General features: G+C 37.5%; 1 protein-coding gene across 1 annotated transcript in view; it reads right to left on the reverse strand.

Annotated features, from left to right (window-relative positions):
• Positions 1-21340, reverse strand: part of Chc (clathrin heavy chain) — a 496589-nt gene that overhangs the window by 444175 nt on the left and 31074 nt on the right. The window contains exon 2 of the mRNA XM_090369802.1: positions 11046-11253. Within this exon, the coding sequence (XP_090225928.1) occupies positions 11046-11253 (208 nt within the window). The remainder of the gene's footprint in view (positions 1-11045; positions 11254-21340) is intronic.

Here is a 21340-nt window from a genome sequence, read left to right on the forward strand (position 1 = left end):
TGAAAAAGATCTTTCATTTAGAATTAATAGAGACATATGATGCAAGAAAGTAAGCTTGTACAAAAGCCAAAAAAAAAAAACACCCTTCCCATTTCAGCCATCTATTCACTCCAAAAATTTATCTAATTCTGCCTTGAATTTATTTAAGCTGTCAACTTTCATAAAGACAGATTGTAAGTTTGTTCCATAAATCAATCACCCATTGGCTAAAGGCAAATTTCCACACATCTCTTCTACAACTCTTTCCTCAATTTGAATTTATGCCCCCTCAGGTGCATAATCTAAGCAAGGCGAAAAACCCATCAGCACTAAGCTTGCTCAAACCATTCAAAGCCTTATACACCTCAATCAGATCACCTAGCAAGTGCCTAGTCTCCAGATGTTGCAATTTGCAGAACTTAAGCCTTTATTGGCAAGCACTACCTATGCTCCACTTACCAATCTCATTGCCCTTCTCTGTACTCAGTACTTCTCTGTACTTCTCACTCCAGCAGCTCTACATCTTTCCAAAAATGAGGCCTCCAGACCAGCATGAAGTACTCAAGTGTGGCCTGACCATTGCTTTATACAAGGGGAGAATCACCTCCTTATTCCTGCTAGCAAAGTTACTGTATATCGGGGGCAGCCAACAAGTCAATCACAGCTTTAATTTCAGTCGATCACGACAAATTTTAAATATATATAAAAAATAGATTGGTCAAAATCTAAATATTATTATTATGCGCTCCACTGCATATGCTAATTACAAATCCGTTGAACTATGTAACTACTCTTTTCGCCGCACAACCGCTAAGCTTGTCTAATGAAACTTTGCCCAGTTACATGGTGGAGAGTATAGTGTATGTCTAATTCTTATTTAGCTTACTTAATATTAATAAATGGACAGTACTTATGTTAATTTAATAACCTTTGATTTAAAATGAATACTACGAAAAAGAGCAAAACGTATCATTTTCATCAAGAGTGGGAACTAGAATACTTTTTTTGTAATGATAATAGAAAAATGCTGTTTGATTTGCAATGCTTCCATAGCTATACCCAAAAAAAGAAAATTTAGAAAGGCACTTCAACACACTGATTAGTAGTATTTTTGCATATAAATATCAATTTTTGGCAATGGCTAAGGATCTGAAATGGAAAAAAAAAATCCGATCATTTTGAAAATATGCAAGATCATTTGCAAAAATATTCTGTTTTTGAATTTAATAGTGAGAAATATGTTTCCAAAATTGAGAATGTTGTGGATGATTTTGAAACCAGATTTAGTGATTTTAAAACAATTGAAGACATTGTCATATTTCTTACCCATTTAATGTCAACTTAGATACGAAAGAAAATGCAAAAAAGTCGCTGAGATTTTTCGAATGGAGAAAATATTACTTGAAAATAAAATTATTACATTGCGAAACAATATCTTCCTAAAAGCCAGATCATCAGAAGAAGACTTGAAAATATGTTTGCCAAGAAAATGTAAAAAAAATGCAGTGAATCTTTTAAATTCCTGTTTTGGTTCCGCATATCTATGTGAATGGGCCTTTTCGTATTTGAAACAAATAAAGAATCTCTCTACTCTTACGGACTTGCATACAGAAGATTTTTTATGGTTGGCCTTATCACAGTATATACCCGATTTTGAAAACTAGGCAGACATGAAGACAAACTTGGCATAAATTAAATTTTAAATTCACAAGTATTTAAAATTAAGAATTCTGAACAATTTTTCAATAGGTGTTGATTAACTTTTTTTAACCATATGCAATGAAATTCTTGAGATAGTAGATCGCATCACAAATTAAGTTGGCCACCCCTGCTGTATATATATATCATTGACAAGACCCCATGACCTGCTCTGGCAGCCTGTATGCACTGCTCAGAAAACTGCACAATTATCTCCAGGTCCCTTTACATTCTCCACTACTGAGTGTAGTACCGAAGAGTTGGTACAATGCTCTGGTTACTGCTACCCATATACAGTACTTTGCATTTGTCAACGTTAAACTTCAGCTGCCACCTCACAGCCGATGTGATCAACTTTTCTAGATCCTCTTATAGTACTGTCATTAGTGTTACTAACAACCCTACCAACCTTCATATTGCATGCAAACTTGGGCATTAAGCCCGAAATTTTTCTATATCACTGATAAGTACAGAAAATAACAAATGGGCCCAACACTAACGTGCTGGGCCCATTGTTGCCGATCTCACCAGGCGAGTTACCCTTCTTTACACCCTTTCAAGAAGCTCGATGTCTTTCTTTAGGTGTAGTCTCCATACATGAACACAGTATTCCAAGTGTGGTCTAACATAAGCCTTATATAATGGAATTATCACGTCCCTATCTCTACTTGCAAAAGTTCGATAGATCATCGATAGGACATCATGGGCCTTCCTTGCAACCTGTTTACAATGCTCAGAGAATTTCATGTCTGACCATATCGTAACACCTAAGTCTCTTTCCTCCAGTACTGGGTTTAGTTGAACAAGTGAATAAGTTATTTTGGGATTACTGTTTCCCAGGTGTAATACCTTACACTTTGTTGGATTAAAGCATAGCTGCCATTTTTCTGACAATTCCTGAAGTCTATCTCTGAAGAAGCTTATCTTGACAGTAATCATTAACTACTCTACCAATTTTAACACCTGCAAATTTAGACCTCACACCCTCTATCCCTTCATCGATGTCGTTTATGAAAATTAAAAACAGTGGTCCTAATACCGATCCTTGGGGAACCCCACTTCTTACATCAACCCAATCTGAGGAATAGCCATTTATCACAACCCTCTGCCTCCTGCCCTGAATCCATCTAAGGATTTTCTCAGTGATTCCAACCTCTTCCAGCTTATAAAGCAACCGCTCATGTGGGACTAAGTCAAAAGCTTTGCTGAAATCTAAATAAACAATGTCGAAATTATTCCCTAAATCCAACTCTTGAGTGACCCTTTCAAAATAGCAAACCACATTTGTTAAACATGATTTTCCCTTAAGAACCAACAAAACCATGCTGAGTATCCTTGAAAATTTCAATTCTATCCAAATGATCCTGAATTCCAGATCATTGCCTCCACGATTTTCCCTACCACTGAAATCAGACTGACAGGTCGATAATTTCCCACTTTACTCTTAGAGTCACCTTTATGTATGGGAAATACATTGGCACTTTTCCAATCCAACAGAATCTCCCCAGAGTCTAGTGATGCTCGCATAATTAGCCTCAATGGTTCAATGCACTCACTTGCCGCCTTTCCTTAAGATTATAGGGTATATTCCATCAACTCCAGGAGCCTTACTGGCCTGTAGGTTCGAAAGTTTTTTCATTAAATAATCTTGCGAAATTTCAATATCATTAATTACATATTTAACTTCGTTCCCACAATTTCCCATTGCCACAAAAGTTTTTTCATTTGTAAATATCGATGCAAAATAACTGTTGAGTTAATTTACAATGGCAGCTGATGTATTTAATACTATCACCTTTCCCTTACGTAAAGGTCCGATCTGGTTTGTCCTGCTCTTCTTGGCATTTATACATGTGAAGAATTGCTTATCCCCCTCTTTGCTCTGTTTGCTAGTGATTTCTCATAAACTGCCTTTGCCTGTCGAACCTTTTCTGTGGCTCTATTACAGATCATCTTGTAGCTATTATAGGCTTCAGTACTTTTTATTGCTCTGTAACCTTTCCATGCCATCCTTTTTCTGCTCAAGTAATGTGGCAACTTCACTATTCACACACCTTGGAACCCTCCTCGTTGAGTATTTTTTTTAATGGTAAATACGCATTCAAGGCATCTGTGATTAATGTTTTAAAAGCATACCACAGTTCAATTGTATTCATTCTCTGTGCGATATCTATCCAGTTAGTAGAGGCCATGTGGCACCTTAAGGCGTCATAATTTCCTTTTCTTATAGCATAACCCATTCCTTTGCCTTTTACTACTGCTACCTCTCTCTTCATAATCCACCGTAGAACTCCGTGATCACTTCCTGCTACTGATTCCTGTACTGTCAGCACTGTTATGTCATTTGATTCATGGGTGATGATGAGGTCTAGGATGTTCTTTTCTCTAGTACTTTCCCTGACATGTTGATACAAATAACATGTCTAGTTGATTTAAAAATTGTTTCCCATATCAAGTTTCCTTCCCATTTACTCCAATCAATTAGAGGCTGGTTGGTTGGTTCTTGGCACATTAGCAACTAAGGCTATAATGTGCCAAAACCAGGTGATATATAAAAATTTTAATTTCACTGACCTAATTACTTAGGTCACCATGTCAAGATATAAAATAACAAAAGTATAAAATGTAAAAAAGATAAATCAATAAAGAAATAGCAATGACATAAATTTTAAATACAAGTAAAAACCTTTATTGATTTAAAATAGCTAAAAACAGCAGACACATTGTGATTGTCGGATAAAATCTGACTGAGTGTATACAGCTCAGTCAGATGATTAAAAGCGGCAAAACGGATATTACTAAAATCTGGACAATCAATTAAAATGTGTCTGATAGTTAAAATTGTGCCACAGGACTCACACACAGGAGGGTCATCAGCCCTCAGCAAAAACGAATGAGTCAAATGACTATGTTCTATGCGGGTCCGGGCAAGAACAACTTCCTCCTTATGATTCCTGCGCAGACTAGACTGCCACGGTTCAATTACAGGCTTTATATGGTATAATTTATTCGCAGTGTGTCTATTCCACGAATCCTGCCATTGGGAGTGTATCTTTTGGTGTATTATTTGCCTGTAGTCTGTATAGGGGACTGACAGGCAGCGATTATTATTGGGAATTTCTGATTTGGCTGTGGTGTCAGCCAAATCATTTCCACTAATCCCAATGTGGCTGGGAATCCAGCAGAAGCGGATATCATATTCGCAGAGGAAGTGAATCTTCTGCTGAATGCTAGACAGAACTGGATGAGAATTATATCTCATGGTTATTAAAGCCTGTAACACGCTGAGAGAGTCGGAATATAAAATGAACCGTTGGTATTGGCATTTACTAATATGATCCAAGGCTAACTCTATAGCGTGCAGCTCTGCAGTAAATATGCTGCAGTCAGAGGAAATCTGCTCCGATGTAGTGCTGTTTGTAAAGACAGCAGCAGATCCCACATAAGATTCCGACTTCAAACCGTCTGTGTAAACTGGCATGAAGTCAGAATGTTCAGTTCGGTGTGCTGAATAAAGCTGCAGGTAGACAGATGGAGTGTCCGACTTTCCCCAGTTTCTAAGGGACAAGTCACATGTTGGAACATGAGCATGCCAGGGTGGAAGGGGTTGCTGTGGTGTTTGGGCAACCTTGTCTACCTTGATATTAAGGTCTTTGAGTAGCTCTTGGAGACGAATACCAAAAGGACAATTGGCAGTCTTACGGGTGAATTAGAGGCAAATTGAAATCACCCATAAGACATTGACGCTTACTTGCCCATTCCATTTGCATGTAGAGGCTTTCATCATAATCTTCAATCACCTGGTCTGTAGATTACTCCTACTCGCATTATACCTTTGTTTCCAACTATCGTTGATTACAACTCTGTCTATGTAGTGGTAATCAGTAAACAGAGTCGTAATCACTATGTTATTGATTACCACTCTGTCTTATCCCACTAACCATCCTTTTATCCATATAAGCAACTTGTCCTTAATGCCATACTGCTCCAATGTGTACAGCAGTCTTCCATGTGCAACAGTATCAAAAGCTTTCCTAAAATTCAAGTATGATATCAAAATTATTTTTTGCATTCAGTTCCTTTGTCACCACATTAAAGTAACCAATCAAATTCGTCAGACAAGACTTCCCTTAACAAACCTGCCCTGTCTCTGAACTATAACTGTCGTCTTGCCTAGATGATCCAACAATGTTTCTTTAACCAGTGACTCCATTATTTTCCCTGGAATAGAAGTTAAACTAACAGGTTTGTAATTATTTGTCACCTTTCGATTCCCCTTTGTAAACTGGGGAAATATTGTACATCTACAATCAATGGGTACCTCCTCAGTCCAAGGATTACTTCTTTTCCTGCCTCCTTTAATATAACTGGATAGATCTCATCCACCCCAGGTGCCTTTTTTATGTTTAACTTCAAAATTTCTCCTCAGCTACCTGTGCAGGATCATCAATAGTCGAACCATCGATGTTAAGTGGAACAATCTAATTCATCCCTTTCCTTCTAGAGTTTACATAAGTAAATAAGGCTTTGCTGTTTTTCTTTGCATCCTTTGCCAAAGATTTCTTATAATCTGCTTTCACTTACCTAAGCTCCTTTATGACAGACTATCTTATATCTACCATAGGCATCTGTTTATATGCATGGGATAATTTATATGCATCCCATGCATTTTTCTTCTTTGTCACAAGTCTTATTTATTCATCTGACATCCATTTAGGCCTAAACCTTGAACTGTATTTCTTGATTGATATGAAATGCATAGTAGCTTCCAAAGTTACTTCCTTGAATGCTTCCCATTAGAAATTCCTGTTGGCAACATCACCAGTTGGTCCCACTGTATAGAATTTAAAAACTGTCTGAAACCACTGTAGTCACCTTTATGAAAGCAAAAACCCTTTCCTTTATCCCTTTTGGTAGTTACTTCTTTAAGTAAATCATACATCCGTACACAGTGATCACTACCACCTAGTGGTTATTTTATCTGCCAATTCTTAATGCATGAATAATCACTGCTGATAATCAGATCAAGAGAATTACTCCCTCTGGTTGCCTCTTGATCATGAAAACAATGATCCTGCTGTAGAAAACAATAATCCAATAAATCCACAAGTCTTGCTAGTGTGGGACCAAACCACAAGTTCCAGTCTATATCTGGGAAATTAAAATCCCCCATAAGATAATCTGATTTACTAGCCCACTCTACTTCTCCGTACAGTTGTTCGCTGTATTCATCAGATCATTATGCCTATAACAAACTCCTACTCTTAATTTTTGCTTTCCCAGTGCTTATATCACACCAAACTGATTCAACATTGCACTGTCCATCTATGTCAACTGGATGCACTTGCTTAGATTGTGTTTCTTAACCCAAATTGAAATCTAAATCCAAGTATATGATATCAAAATTATTTTTTGCATCCAGTTCCTTTGTGACTACATTATAGTATCCAATAAAACTGCTGCCTCCTTCAATACAACTGGATAGATTCCATCTGCCCAAGGTGCTTTTTTATGTTTGTGTTTTATATTATATGTGATTATTTCATTTGAATCTTCCGTTTAATTTATTTATAATTTTCTTGTTGAGGTGATTCTTTCATCACAAGGCTTCTCTAGATTGATTTTTTCAAAAAGCAGTTACTTCCACTTCATTAATAATTCTGTTTTGTGATTCTTGCTTATTATCTGAAGAAACTGTTCTAAATCAGTAGATTGAACTTTAAAGGTAAGTTATTTTTTTTTTTTTTTTAACTCTGTTCATGAATGAAATATTAATTTCAACAAATGGATAATGCCCAATAATACTTTATCACAGTACAGGTAACTCTCGTATAACATGATAGTTATGTTCCAATAAATCTTGTGTAGTGCGAGACCGCACTACGGTCTCGCACTACGGGACTAAGAACCAGTAAGAAAGGGGGAGTTGCATTCCAAGAGCTAACAAAAATACACCATTTCATTTACAAAAATGTTAACAAAATACACCATTCTAGGTTTCGTATATCTTCGGCTCTAAAAAATCACTAATCTGGGTTTGTTTGCTTTTGCTTGATAGATCTTTGTAAATTTTATCATGTGGAACTAAGCATTTTAGAAGCTCCTTTTTGAACTTTGAATTCAGATTCTTTCAGTCGAAGAAGATATGAAGTTTTCTGAGCAGCACAGACTGGTTGGTTGGTTGATTGATTGATTGATTGATTGATTGATATGTTTAGTGGCACTAGGGCTGCTAAGGCCATATTGTGCCTACCACAATATAGCCTTAGACAGGTTGCAGACTAGTTCATGGGTTCTTGTTAATGATATACAGGAATTTTGCGAGCAGGGATAAGGAGGTGATTATCCACTTGTATAAGGCAATGGTCAGGTCACACAGAGTACTGCATACAGGTCTGGAAGCCTCATTTTAGGAAGAATGAGGAGTTGCTAGAATGAGTACAGAGAAGGGCAACAAGACTGGTGAATGGCACAAAGGGGTGCTCTTATGAAGAAAGGTTTAAGTTCTGCAAATTGCAGCTTCTGGAGACTAGGCACCTGCGAAGCAGTCTGGTTGAGGTGTATAAGACCCTGAATGGATTGAGCAGGCTGAATGCTGATGGGATTCTTCCTCAGATTACAAACCTGAGGGGGCATAGATGCAAACTGAGGAAAGACAGTTGTAGAACAGATGTGCAGAAGTTTGCCTTTAGCCAGCGAGTAGTTGAATGCTGAAACAAACTTCCATTTGTTGTGGAAGTTGATGGCTTAAATAAATTCAAGGTGGAACTAGACAAACATTTGGAATGAATGGATCATTGAAATGGGGTCTTTTTTTTATTTTTTTGGCTGATGCTGTATAAGCTTGCTTTCTTGCATCATGTGCCTCTACTAGTGTAATAATGCCTTGATCTAATTAAAGAAATTGTAATAGGTGGTAGGAACATTACTTCAACGTTTGGATGGCCTGGCACATTATCCAATAGTAATAAAACTTTGAAATCTAGATTTTTCCACAAGTTCAATAGCACAGAACCTAACACGAGGTTTCCCAACAATTTTTTTTTTTTTTTTGCACAACCATTAGCAAGCCAAAAGCAGAGATTCACAAAAAAAGAATGGAAATGTTGAAAAATTACATCCAACATAATAGCAGAGTTTTCCATACACAAAAGTTAAAAAATAACGTGTTATGTGAGGTTTGCCACAATCCTCTAATTGTGTTAGAGCTAAACCGTGTCATGCAAGGATTGCTGCACTTTATCAATCACATAAGAACAAAACTGTGTTGTAGAAGTATAGTGTTATAAGGTAGTTGCCTGTACAGTCAGTCCTCGTATAGCACGATAGTTGTGTTCCTAGAAACCCTCGTGCAATGCAAAATCGTGCAATACAAACAGGCCCTATGGGAAAAATAGGGTTAGGTGCCGACCACCCAAGATTGAACACACATTTGTAACCAAAACATTACCAAACACAATAAATAATCGTAATAAAATATGTAAGTATTTTATTACAACTATCACGTAATAAAATATTGCTAATGCTTTCGCTTCTATCGTAAGCAAACTTGTTTTTTGTTTAATTTTCTATCCAAACAGATGCAGCCGTTCCATCTCTTCCAATTCTTGGTGTCTTAATCTAATGGATTTTAATTACACTTTGAGTTGTTCCTGCTATGAAAGTTGTTTTTATTTTCTCTGCATTCTTTGTAATTCTCGGAGTTGCCTCATTTAGGTCTGTAGCACGTGCAATATCATATGGTCTTTCATTTCGCTCAAAGAGTTTCACAATTTCATATTTTTTCTCTATCGACAGAGGCGGACTGGCCATAAGCCTTACCGGGGAAACCCTGGTGGGCCGGTGCGATTTTGGCCATAAACACTAGTATGAGGCCACTATAAATTTCACTGGGTAAGAATTTTTGACCAGTCCGCCTCTGTTTATCGATATTGCTTTTCTTTTTCTCTCTGAATCTGCAGTGTCTTCACCAGGACGCTTCCTTTTCACACCTTTTAAGTATTTTACTCATTTTTAGGGAATAAAGCACAATTACAAAATGAGGAGGCAAGCTTGATACACATAAACAAAGCTGCGCACATGTTTATGAATAAACAATAAATAAACAACTGAACAAACAACACTGTAAAGGCAGAGATACACTATTAACACCTCACATTTTATTAAAGCAAAATTAAACAATAAAAACAATTTCCAGTTGCGTTTCTGCTAGTGGAATCTGTTACGGTAGTAAACTCAATCTAATTGCATTTGCAATTATACCGATAGCTGGAATTGTGTTGGATTTTACGTTATTATGGTGAAATGTGTTTCCCCTTCACTGATATAAAAAACAAATACATTTTCAGAATCTTCTCTTCATTCCTATCGTGTTGCATTCGGTTGGGGTGATTCTGCGTTCGACTGCCATTTCTTGTAAACACAGAGGTGAATTGTGCATAAGCGAATTCGGTTCGTGTTATATAAGATATCGGTCCCCTATTTATAAATCGTGTATGATCGAATTCGTGTAGTGTAAACACGTGTTATACAAGGACTGACTGTATTACTATTTCTCACTAAGTTATACAATATTACACTAAACACTAGAGTAATTTTGCAGTCAGTTTCTGTTATACTGCATACAAATTTATGTTGTACACAGTGTCACAACTGTTGTGAAAAAAAAAGGAAATACTTTTGTATAACTTTAGCTGCAACATTATTTCATTCACAATACAACAGTAATACAACGCTTGTGAACACTTACAATGTGCTACAGTGTGTTCAAAAATCAAAAACAAACTTAATGAATGTATTTTGATTATTTAATTTTAGAAGAATAATTTAATAAAAAACATTTAAAATTTAACGTTTTAATTATACGCAAGAAAAATATCACTTTTGATAGCTAATGTTTATCATGCCAGCACCAGCCCACATAAGCCACCAACCCACCAGGAAATTTCCCAGATCCAAATTACCCAATCTGCCCATGCTCACATTGATCATTTACTGTTGTAACTCCAATAAAAAAAAAAAAAAAAAAATTTCATTACCACGAGCCACTATGTGCACAAATGTTTAGCTAAAAATTAAATCGGATAACTTCATAATTACTCACTCACTCTTCAAATTACAATTATGCACCAATTAAAAACAAATCAAATAATTCCACTTCAATGACCGTCTGCCATTATTACATATATCACACAAAGCATTTACTAGTTGCATATTAGATAAGTATGATCCAATACAAATCTATTATGTGACTGTGCAAATCAGACCTTTTAATAGATAAAAAGACTACAGAAAAAAAAAATAAAAAAATCCATACAATAAGCTGTAAATTCCTACACAAATCCAAACTTAACCAAATTTTAACCTACCTTTTAATGCAATAACTTTAGAAGCAGGATTCATAATTGCTGAATCAGCAGAAATTGGTCTGCGTATAGGGTTTGTAGGATTGCTCATATCAATTATTACTACTTGTGCAGAATCTCCAACCTTTTCACGGACACAGATGAATTTATCCGATTCCATTGTTAGGGTATTGAAACCAATATTGGCAGCATTGATGCCAATGCTGGTGAGCTGGAAAAAAAAAAAAGTTATAAAAACAAATTAATCAGTTAATCAAGATAATTTTAACATAGCTCCTATTTCCCTAGTTAAATAATTTCACATATAACCCTAGTTACAAATATTATGATAGTGAAGGAGCTCAATTTTTTTTTTTTTAATTCAAAATAATCACCACTTGACTGAATGCACTTATTACACTGTTCTAAAAGTTTCTTAGAAGAGCCTGCAAAGGTATCTAAAGAGATGACATTCAGTACAGCAGTTGCAAGTTTCTTTATGTCCTCAACATCCTGAAAATCTGTCCTTTGAGGGCAGTTTTCACCTTGGGAAAGAGGAAGAAGTCAACAGGTATTAGATAAGGAGATTGGGGTGGAGGGCTGATGTGTACAATGCCTTGTTTAATCATATCTTCAAAACAAGTGCAGAATGGGCAACAAGAAGCAGCTGCCTTTCTCTCAAAATAATGGGCTTACCTGGGAAATTCTGTTAAATAATCTTTTAGGCACTCATAAGTTGAACAAAGCATTTGACTTTCTCCGCTTCAGATACAAATTCCTTGTGAATCATACCCCCCCCCTGCTTGTTGAAAAACATGATCAGCATAGTCTTGATCCTGTACTTCTGTAAACAAAACTTTTTGTGCCTTGATGATTTTGAAGTCCAATGCATGCTCTGATGCTTCATCTGTCGGTCATACTGAAACGTCCCACACTCATATCCAGTGACAATACAGTTGAGGAAATTAGGATTGTCTTGACAAGTGTGGATGAAGTCTGCATTATGACATTCTTCTTTGCTTCTGTTCATCCAGGAGACTGTGCAGTACAAATTTTGCATGGACCTTCCTTTATTTCCCTAAATCTTCATGTAGAATTTGATAAATAGTCTCCTTATTGGTATACAACTTATCAGCTATCATTTTGAGAGTAAAACAACAATCTCTTGCTACAATTTCCCGAACTTCTGCATCTTTATTCTCATTTCGAGAAGTCGACAGGCAACTACTTCTTGGGTCATCATGAACATCCTCAGGTCCTTCTTTGAACCGTTTATACCATTCAAACACACTGGTGCAGCTTAACGTTTCATCACCATAAACATTTAACACGTTTCTGTTGCAGAAACGTTGATATTCGTTCATTTCTCCATTGCAAAATCAATCTCTGTACCACCATCTGTTGGAAGTGTGAACTACAATATACCTTCCATTTGTTTTCAAACTTATCAAAGTTGAGGCAAACCAGTCCAGGAACTTCACTGCAATTTCTCATATGTTAATAAAGTAAGCACCACATTTATGAACTTTTGATCATAAACAAATTTTGACACCTTGAATTAAACTTTTGAAATTAAATGCCCAATCTTATGAGCTTCTACTCAACTTCAAGAATGTAAAGTAAAACAAAGGCAAGTTTAAAAAAGAATACTCTTATTAAGAAAGACTTTAGTTCAATAAAATGCACTACATGGAAATTAGGCACTGCATGGAGACCCTAAAGTGTTCATGGCCTTTAAAGGATTAAGTAACCTAAATACTAAGACTATCTTCACTCTAAGAGGACAAATTTAAATTGAAAGGATAATTAAATAATAGATGTGAAGAAATTGACTTAAAACAAGAGTAGCTGATTGTCAGAATCAACTTCAACTTGGTATTGTGCAAGTGCATAGTTTGAATAAGTTTTTAAACTAATTCTATTTTAAGATGAATGGATAAATTATTAGAAGGGATGAGGAAATGACATTGGTAAAAGGTATTATTGGGGGGGAGACTGAATGCTGTGTAAGTTAATCTTTCTGTTATCATTTTGCCAATACTAACTGAGTAATAATTAGCTTTGAGGAGATCAGTTTCTGGATCACACAATGTGCGATGAAGTATCTGCAAATACAGGTAATTGTGCAAAATCCAGCAATTTGCGATCTGGAATTGTTCAGAATGTAACACATATCAAGAAACAGGAATTATTTTACAATCTGAAAATGGATCAGATAACACTTAAATAGAAAGGGTGCAAGAATATTTGCTGATGCTATTAAGGCAATTAGGTGGGTCGGAAAACTGCTAGCTTGGGGGGGGGGGATTCACAAACTAAAAAATAACAGTAGCTGCAGGCACAGGCAAAAGTGATTCTTGCACTGCTTCTACAGTGATGAGCAGCAGCCTAGAGAACAAGGTGCTGGGAATTTCAATAGCTGCTGTGAGTCATGGAACAAGTAAATACATGGGCTGTGTTAAGGTAACTAAGAGTAAGAACAGGTGCATGTGTACTTGCATGTACACCAATGCTAGAACTATAGTAAATAAATTTGATGATTTTGAAGCACTGATCAAGACAACAAAAGCAGATATTGTTGGGATATCAGAGACATGGTTATTTGGTTTTTTTAGGAGCATCAGCAACTAAGGCCATATTGCTCTGGGGATATGGCGGTCATTCCCTGACCTTTCCGCATCCTCCGTATTTGGTGGTCACGGGCTCGAACCCCGGTCTAATCAAGAAGCGTGTGCTACGCACTGCTGCTCCTTCCCACCTGGCTACGGAGGCGCCCCCCTTTTGGGATATTATTATTAATAGCCATATGGTGCAAGAAAGCCTGAGGCTTATGCTGCATCAGCCAAAAAAAATTTGAGTTACCCTGTGTGTGTGTGTGTGTGTGTGAGAGAGAGAGAGAGAGAGAGAGAGAGAGAAGTAGAAGGAAATCACCAAGAAAGAGAAGAATGATGATATCCAGCTGAGGACCCGGGGTGAGACAGGGTCACACCATGTATAAGCAGTGCAGAATTGGAATTTGGGGAGTATAATATATACAGAAAGGGTAGACAAGGTAGGAAGGCAGGAGGGGTTATGCTATTAGTTAAGAAACTATCTATGGAAGTGCATCCAATTGGCATGGGTGGACAGTGCAATGTTCAGTCAGTTTGGAGTGACAAACACTGAGAAAGGGAAAATGAGAGGAGTATGTTATAGGCCTAATGAATCTGACAAGTACAACGAACAATTGTGCAGAGAAAGAGTAGGCCAGTAAATCAGAATGTCTTGTAATGTGGGATTTTAACTTTCCATATATTGACTGGAACTTGTGGGTTTGTCACTTGCAAGACTTTTGGATTTATTGGAGGATTGTTTTCTACAGCAACATGTTCGAGGGACAACCAGAGGGAGAAATACTCCTCTCGGTCTGATTATCAGCAGTGATGATGCTTCCATTAGGAATTTGCAGATAAAGGAACCATTAGGTGACAGACTAATGATGTGGGATTTACTTAAAGATCCAACTACCATTAAGGGTAAAGGGAAGGGTTTTTGTTTTCGTAAATGTGACTACACTGGTCTCAGACAGTTTTTAAAAATTCTATACAGTGGGATCAACTGATGACGTTAAAAACAGCGAATTGTAAATGGGGAAGCCTTCAAGGAATTAATCTTGGAAGCTACTAGACTTTTCATACCAACTAAGAAATACTGTTCAAGATTTAGACCTAAATGGATGTCAGATGAACTAATGAGGCTCGTGGCAGAGAAGAACAATGCATGGGATGCATATAACTTATCAGATGACACAGAAGCCTATGGCAGATATAAGCTATTCTGTAATCAAGTAACAAAGGAGGTTAGAGAAGCAAAGGCTGATTATGAGAAATCCTTTTTCTTTGCAAAGGATGCAAAGAAAAACAACAGACTTCTTTACTTATGTAAACTCTAGAAGGAAGGGGATGAATCAGATTGGTCCACTTGATGTTGGTGGTTCGACTGTTGATGATCCTGCTCAGATAGCTGACAAACTGAATGATTATTTTGCATCTACATTCACACGAGGAATTCTGCAGAGAAGGGGAGGGCAGAAATTAACTGAACTGTAACAGGGAGTTAAATGATTTTGTAATAACGAAGAGCAAAGTAGAGAAATTGTTGAAGTTAAACATAAAAAAGGAACCTAGGGCAGATGTAATCTATCCAGTTATATTGAAGGAGGCAGCAAGCAAAGTAAGAAAAACCTTAGCCATAATTATGAGAGCATCCTTAGATTCAGGGGAGATCCCCATTGACTGGAGATATGCAAATGTATTCCCACTTCGCAAAAGGGGTTCAAAGGGTGATACAAATAATTACAGACCTGTTAGTTTAACTTCTGTTCCAGAGAAAATTATGGAGTCCCTGGTTAAAGAAGTGATGCAGGATCACCCAGACAAGACTGCAGTAATAGTTCCAACAAAGCATGGATTTATTAATGGGAAGTCTTGTCTGGCCAATTTGATTTGATAATACGATGTGGTCACAAAGGAACTGGATGCAAAAAAAATAATTTTGATATCATATACTTGGATTTCAGGAAAGCTTTTGATACTGTTGCACATGGAAGACTGCTATACAAATTGGAGAGGTATGGCATTAAGGGCAAGTTGCTTCAATGGATAAAGGGATGGTTGAGTGGGAGATGGCAGAGAATGGTAATAAATGGACACTGCAGTATGTGGACTAATGTGATTAGTGGAGTTCCCCAGGGTTTGGTGCTGGGCCCACTGTTTTGTGTATTTATAATGATATAGATGAAGTTATATCAGGCTTATATGTCCAAGTTTGCAGATGATATAAAGGTTGGCAGGATTGTTAATGATAGTAAAGACAGTATGCTACTGCAACATGTTCTAGAAAAGTTAGGCAGATGGGCTGAGAAGTGGCAATTGAAGTTTAACATTGACAAATGCAAAGTACTATATATGGGTAGCAGTAATGCAAGAGAAACGTACCAACTATGTGGTACTACACTCTGGGAGGTGGAGAATGAAAATGACCTGGGGGTAATTGTGCAGTTGGATATGAAGTTCTCTGAAGTGCAGAGGGTAGACTGTTGCAGTTTTGTCAATGATATATAGGAATTTTGCTAGCAGAGACAACAGAGGTAATTATACCTTTGTAAAAGGCAATGGTTAGGCCACACCTTGAGTACTGCATACAGGTGTGGAGGCCTCATTTTAGGAAGGATGTAGAGTTGCTAGAACGAGTACAGAAAAGGGCAACAAGATTGCTGAGCGGAACATGGGGATTCTCTTACCAAGAGAGACAAATTCTGCAAGTTGCAGCATCTGGAGACTAGGCACCTGCGAGGTGAACTGACTGAGGTATACAAGGCCTTGAATGGTTTGAGCAAGGTCAATGCTGATGGAATACTTCCTCCGATTAAGAACCTGAGGGGGCGTAGATTCAAATTGAGGAAAGACAGTTGTTAAATAGATGTGTGGAAGTTTGCCATTTGCTAGCGGGTAGATGATTGCTAGAACAGACTTCCATCTGTTGTTGTGGAAGTTCATAGTTTAAATAAAGTTAAGGCTGAACTAGACAAACATTCAAAGATTTGGAGTGACGGATGGGTGAAATGGGAAGGGTTTTTTTTTTTTTTTTTTTTTTTTTTTTTTGCTGATGGTGTATAAGCTTGCTTTCTTCCATCATATGCCACAACTAATGCTAATGCATAAATACAGTCAACAACAATGGAACCAGCACTGAACCCTGGGGAACTCCACTAAAAACATTAGTTGAAGAAGGGCAGTGTCCATTAATAACTACTGTCTTCTCCCACTCAACCATCCCTTTATCCATAGCAGTAACTTGCTCTTAATGCCACATTCCTCCAATAAGTACAGTTGCTTTTAAGTGCAACACTATCAAAAGCTTTCCTGAAATCCAAGTATAGAATATCAAAATTATTTTTTGAATCCAATTCCTTTATTGCTGCATCACAGTATCCATTGAGATTGGTCAGACAAAATCACCCTTAACAAATCCATGCTGTGACTTCAGTATAATTGCATTCATGTCTAGATGGTCCTGCATTATTTCCTTGAACATTGACAGCATTATTTTTCCAAGCAAAATAATGTTAACAGGTCTATAATTATCCATGTCTTCACCTTTTGGTCCCTTTTGTGAATTGAAGTTATGTACCCACATATCAGCAGTATGAACTAAAACTTAACAAGTTTGAGCTTCTGCAGACCTTTCATGCCACAATGAATACAACAATTTTCTGAAAGTGATAAAGCCCAAGTAACCTATAGGTAAAAAGAAATCCAAAGAAGAAAAAGTTAAGGGAGAAACACTTGCCTTGATGAAGCAAAGACAACAAATGAAGAGCAAGACAAACACTGACAAGGAAGAAATTGAGTATACTGAGTTATGCAAAGACATTTGGCTCAGATAGGACATAAGATTTAACACAAATAGAACAAGCATTACAGAAAAACAAAGGACTTAAACCAGCAATCATGAGCAGCAATACAGAAAGACAAATGATACTGAATCTGAAGAATAAAAATGGTGTACTTATAAATTACAGAGAAGGCATAATTCAAATAACAGAATATTATATTATAATAAAATATTATAAGGAGCAATGGAATGATACAACATAACCGATATCCTTCTTGATGAGGCAGAACTTGCTTTGAAAGAAAATTAAGAATAAGAGTCTGCACAGGGTAGTCTGTGAACGAGGGTAGCCTGTGCAGACGTACATTTTTGCCACTCCTGGAACAGAGAAGTTTTTTCTGATTTATTTTCTGTTTTATTAGCTTAAACTGGCATATTAACTTATTTTCTAGAGTAGTTTTATATTCTTATTTACGATACTTAGATTAAAGTAACTTAGATAGAGATTTTGTAGGTATTACTTAGTATCGGAAAGGGTATCAAATCCACGTGTTTACCGTTCGTAAATAGCCGCCATTGTAACGCGACACAAAATATCTCGAAATAGATAGCATAAGCTTAATATATATAGTATAGTACATAATATTGCCAATTAATCAGATAATTAATCTTGTTGAACTTTCATTGCAATTAAATTGTACTTTTAACGACTTGGGTTACGTAACATAAATAATTAGTAAAAAATAAATAATTAATACTTAACTTTATACGGAAATTATCTAAAGGGATTTCGTAGATAACACTCGATACTGAAACATAATTATAGCGTTATAACTGTGTGAGATATAAGTTTAGGGTTTTAATTTTGTACTGAAATTGAAATTTTATTGAAATTAAATCGAAATCATGACTCTGACCAGAGCAGCAAAGCAAAAGGCTCAAGCTAATGGGAGTGCTGTGGCTCATGGGAGAACTGAGGGGGGCAGTTGCCCTCTGAATCACAGCCTATTAAAATGCACTACTTGCTTGATGTTTGTGGAGCAGTCAGGTACGGGACATGATACTGCCATGTGGGATGTCGTTGTGTGTGCGCGATGCAAGGAGTGTAAGGAAATCAGACGACAACTCAGCATTGTTATGGGCCTATATAAGAGCTTGAAGGACAGGGTGGATGCCCTCGAAGGATTAAAAGTGAGGGGCCCATCAAGCTCTCAGCTGCCCACACCAATGCCAGAGCTTGCACTTGGTCATCACACAACACAGCGGCAGCCCCCAAGGCAGAATGCGCTGGTCCCAAAGGAACTAGTAGTTGTTGGTGACTATTGTCAGGGAAACGGGAAACATGCTTTGTAAAAAGGATAGGTGGAACAGGACCAGGGCATGTCTGCCAGGGGCAAAGGTTGATGATGTTGTAGAGCAGATATCATCTTTTAAGGGCACAAAAGGTGATATAGTTGTACACGTTGGAACTAATGATATTAAGAGTAGGAGACAGGCGGAATTACTTAACAAGTACAGGTCACTGTTGAAAAAAAGCCGTGAATTAGGGTTGAATTTGAAAGTGTCTGCAATTCTGCCCAGACACGATAGGAGGGAGTATATGATGAGCCCTGTCGATAAATTCGGCCCTGGAAGGATGGTGCAAGGCTCAAGGGGTAGAATTTTTTTTCAGCCTGGTCTGTACTTGTTAACAGGAGAGACTGCTTCTACAGGGATGGGATACACTTAAATAGAAAGGGTGCAAGAATGTTTGCTGATGCTATTGAGGCAGTGTTAGGTGGGTCAGAAAACTGCTAGATTGGGGGGGATACAAGGACTAATAGATTAACAGTAGCCACTGGCAGAGGTGAAAGTGATTCTTGCACTGCTTCTATTGGAATGAGCTGCAGCCCGGAAAATAAGATGCAGGATATTTCAGAGACTGCTGGGAATAATTGAGGTACAAATAAACACATAGGTTGTGTTAGAGTAGCTAAGAAAAGAACAGGTGCATGTATACTTGCATGTACACCAATGCTAGGAGTTTAGTAAATAAATTTGATGAATTTGAGATATTGCTCAAAACATCAAAGGCAGATATTGTGGGGATTTCAGAGACGTGGTGTCACACAGATATAAGGAATGCAGAACTGGAATTTGGGGAGTACAATGTCTACAGAAATGATAGACAGGGTAGGAAGGGAGGAGGGGTTATGCTATTAGTTAAGAAATACATAAAATTCAAGGAATTATAGACAGGAGAGGAAGGGAAGAGGGGTTATGCTATTAGTTAATTAACACAGAATCCAAGGAAGCGAAGCCAGTCAACATCGCTGGACAGTGCAGTGTCGAGTCAGTTTGGCGTGACATAAGCATTGGGAGATCAAAATTCAGAGTAGGAGTGTGCTTTGGCCTAATGACTCTAATGAGTATAATAAGAAATTGTACAGGGAAATAGAGTGGGCCAGTAAATCAGAGAGTCTTATAATGGGGGATTTTAATTTCCCAGATATTGACTGGAATTTGTAGGTTGGTCATTCACACACTAGCAACGCTTTTGTGGATTTATTGGATGATTGTTTTCTACATCAGCATGTTCGGGAGGCAACTAGAGGGAGTAATACTCTTGATTTGATTATCAGTAGTGATTCTTCATGCATTAAGAATCTGCAGGTAAATGAACCACTAGGTGGCAGTGATCACAGTGTGCTGAAGTGGGATTTACTCAAAGAGGTAACTACCATTAGGGGTAAAGGGAAGGGTTATTGCTTTCGTAAAGGCGACTACGATGGTCTGAGACAGTATTTAAATTCTATACAGTGGGACCAACTAATGATGTTACCAACAGCAAACTCAAAATTGGAAGCATTCAAAGAACTTATCTTGGAAGCTACTAGGCTTTACATACCAACTAAGAAATATTGTTCAAGGTTTAGGCCTAAGTGGATGTCAGATGAACTAATGAGACATATGGCAGAGAAGAAAAATGCATGGGTTACATACAAATTAACACATGACACAGAAGCCTATGATAGATACAAGTTGATATGTAACCAAGTTACAAAGGAGGTTAGGCAGGCGAAGGCAGATTACAAGAAATCTTTGGCAAGGGACGCAAAGAAACACAGCAAAGAGTTCTTTATTTATGTAAACTCTAGAAGGAAGGGGATGAATCAGATTGGTCCAATTGATATCGATGGGTCAACTGTTGATGATCCTGCTCAGGTAGCTAACAAACTGAATGAATATTTTGCATTGACATTCACACATGAGGAGTTATTCAGCGAGGGGAATGACAGGTGTATTCAACTCTGGCAGTAAGCTAGAGAATCTTGTAATAACTGAGAGTAAAGTGGAGGAGAAATTGTTGAAGATAAATACAAGAAAGGCACCTGGGGTGGATGGGATCTATCCAGTTATATTAAAGGAGGCAGCAAAGGAAGTAAGCAAACCCTTAGCCATAATTACGAGAGCTTCCTTGGACTCAGGGGAAGTACCCATGGACTGGAGATGTGCAAATGTGACCCCAATTCACAAAGGAGGATCAAAGGCTGACACAAGTAATTATAGACCTGTCAGTTTAACTTCTGTTCCCGGAAAATTAATGGAGGCACTGGTTAAAGCAGCACTGCAGGATCATCTGGACAAGACTTCAATTATAGCTCGGACACAGCATGGTTTTGTTAGGGGAAGTCTTGCCTGACCAATTTGATTGGATACTATGATGCAGTCACAAAAGAACTGGATGCAGGAAATAACTTTGATATCATATATTTGTATCTTAGAAAGGCTTTTTGATAATGTTGCACGTGGAAGACTGAACAAATTGGAGCAGTGTGGCATTGGAGGCAAATTGCTGCTATGGATAAAGGGGTGGTTGAGAGGGAGAAGACAGAGTGGTAATCAATGGACACTGCTCATCATGGACTAATGTTATTAGTGGAGTCCCTCAGGGTTCAGTATTG

Source organism: Mastigoproctus giganteus, chromosome 3, assembly GCF_048544385.1.
Source record: "Mastigoproctus giganteus isolate SK-2022 chromosome 3, ASM4854438v1, whole genome shotgun sequence".
In the NCBI taxonomy this organism is placed as follows: Eukaryota; Metazoa; Arthropoda; class Arachnida; order Uropygi; family Thelyphonidae; genus Mastigoproctus; species Mastigoproctus giganteus.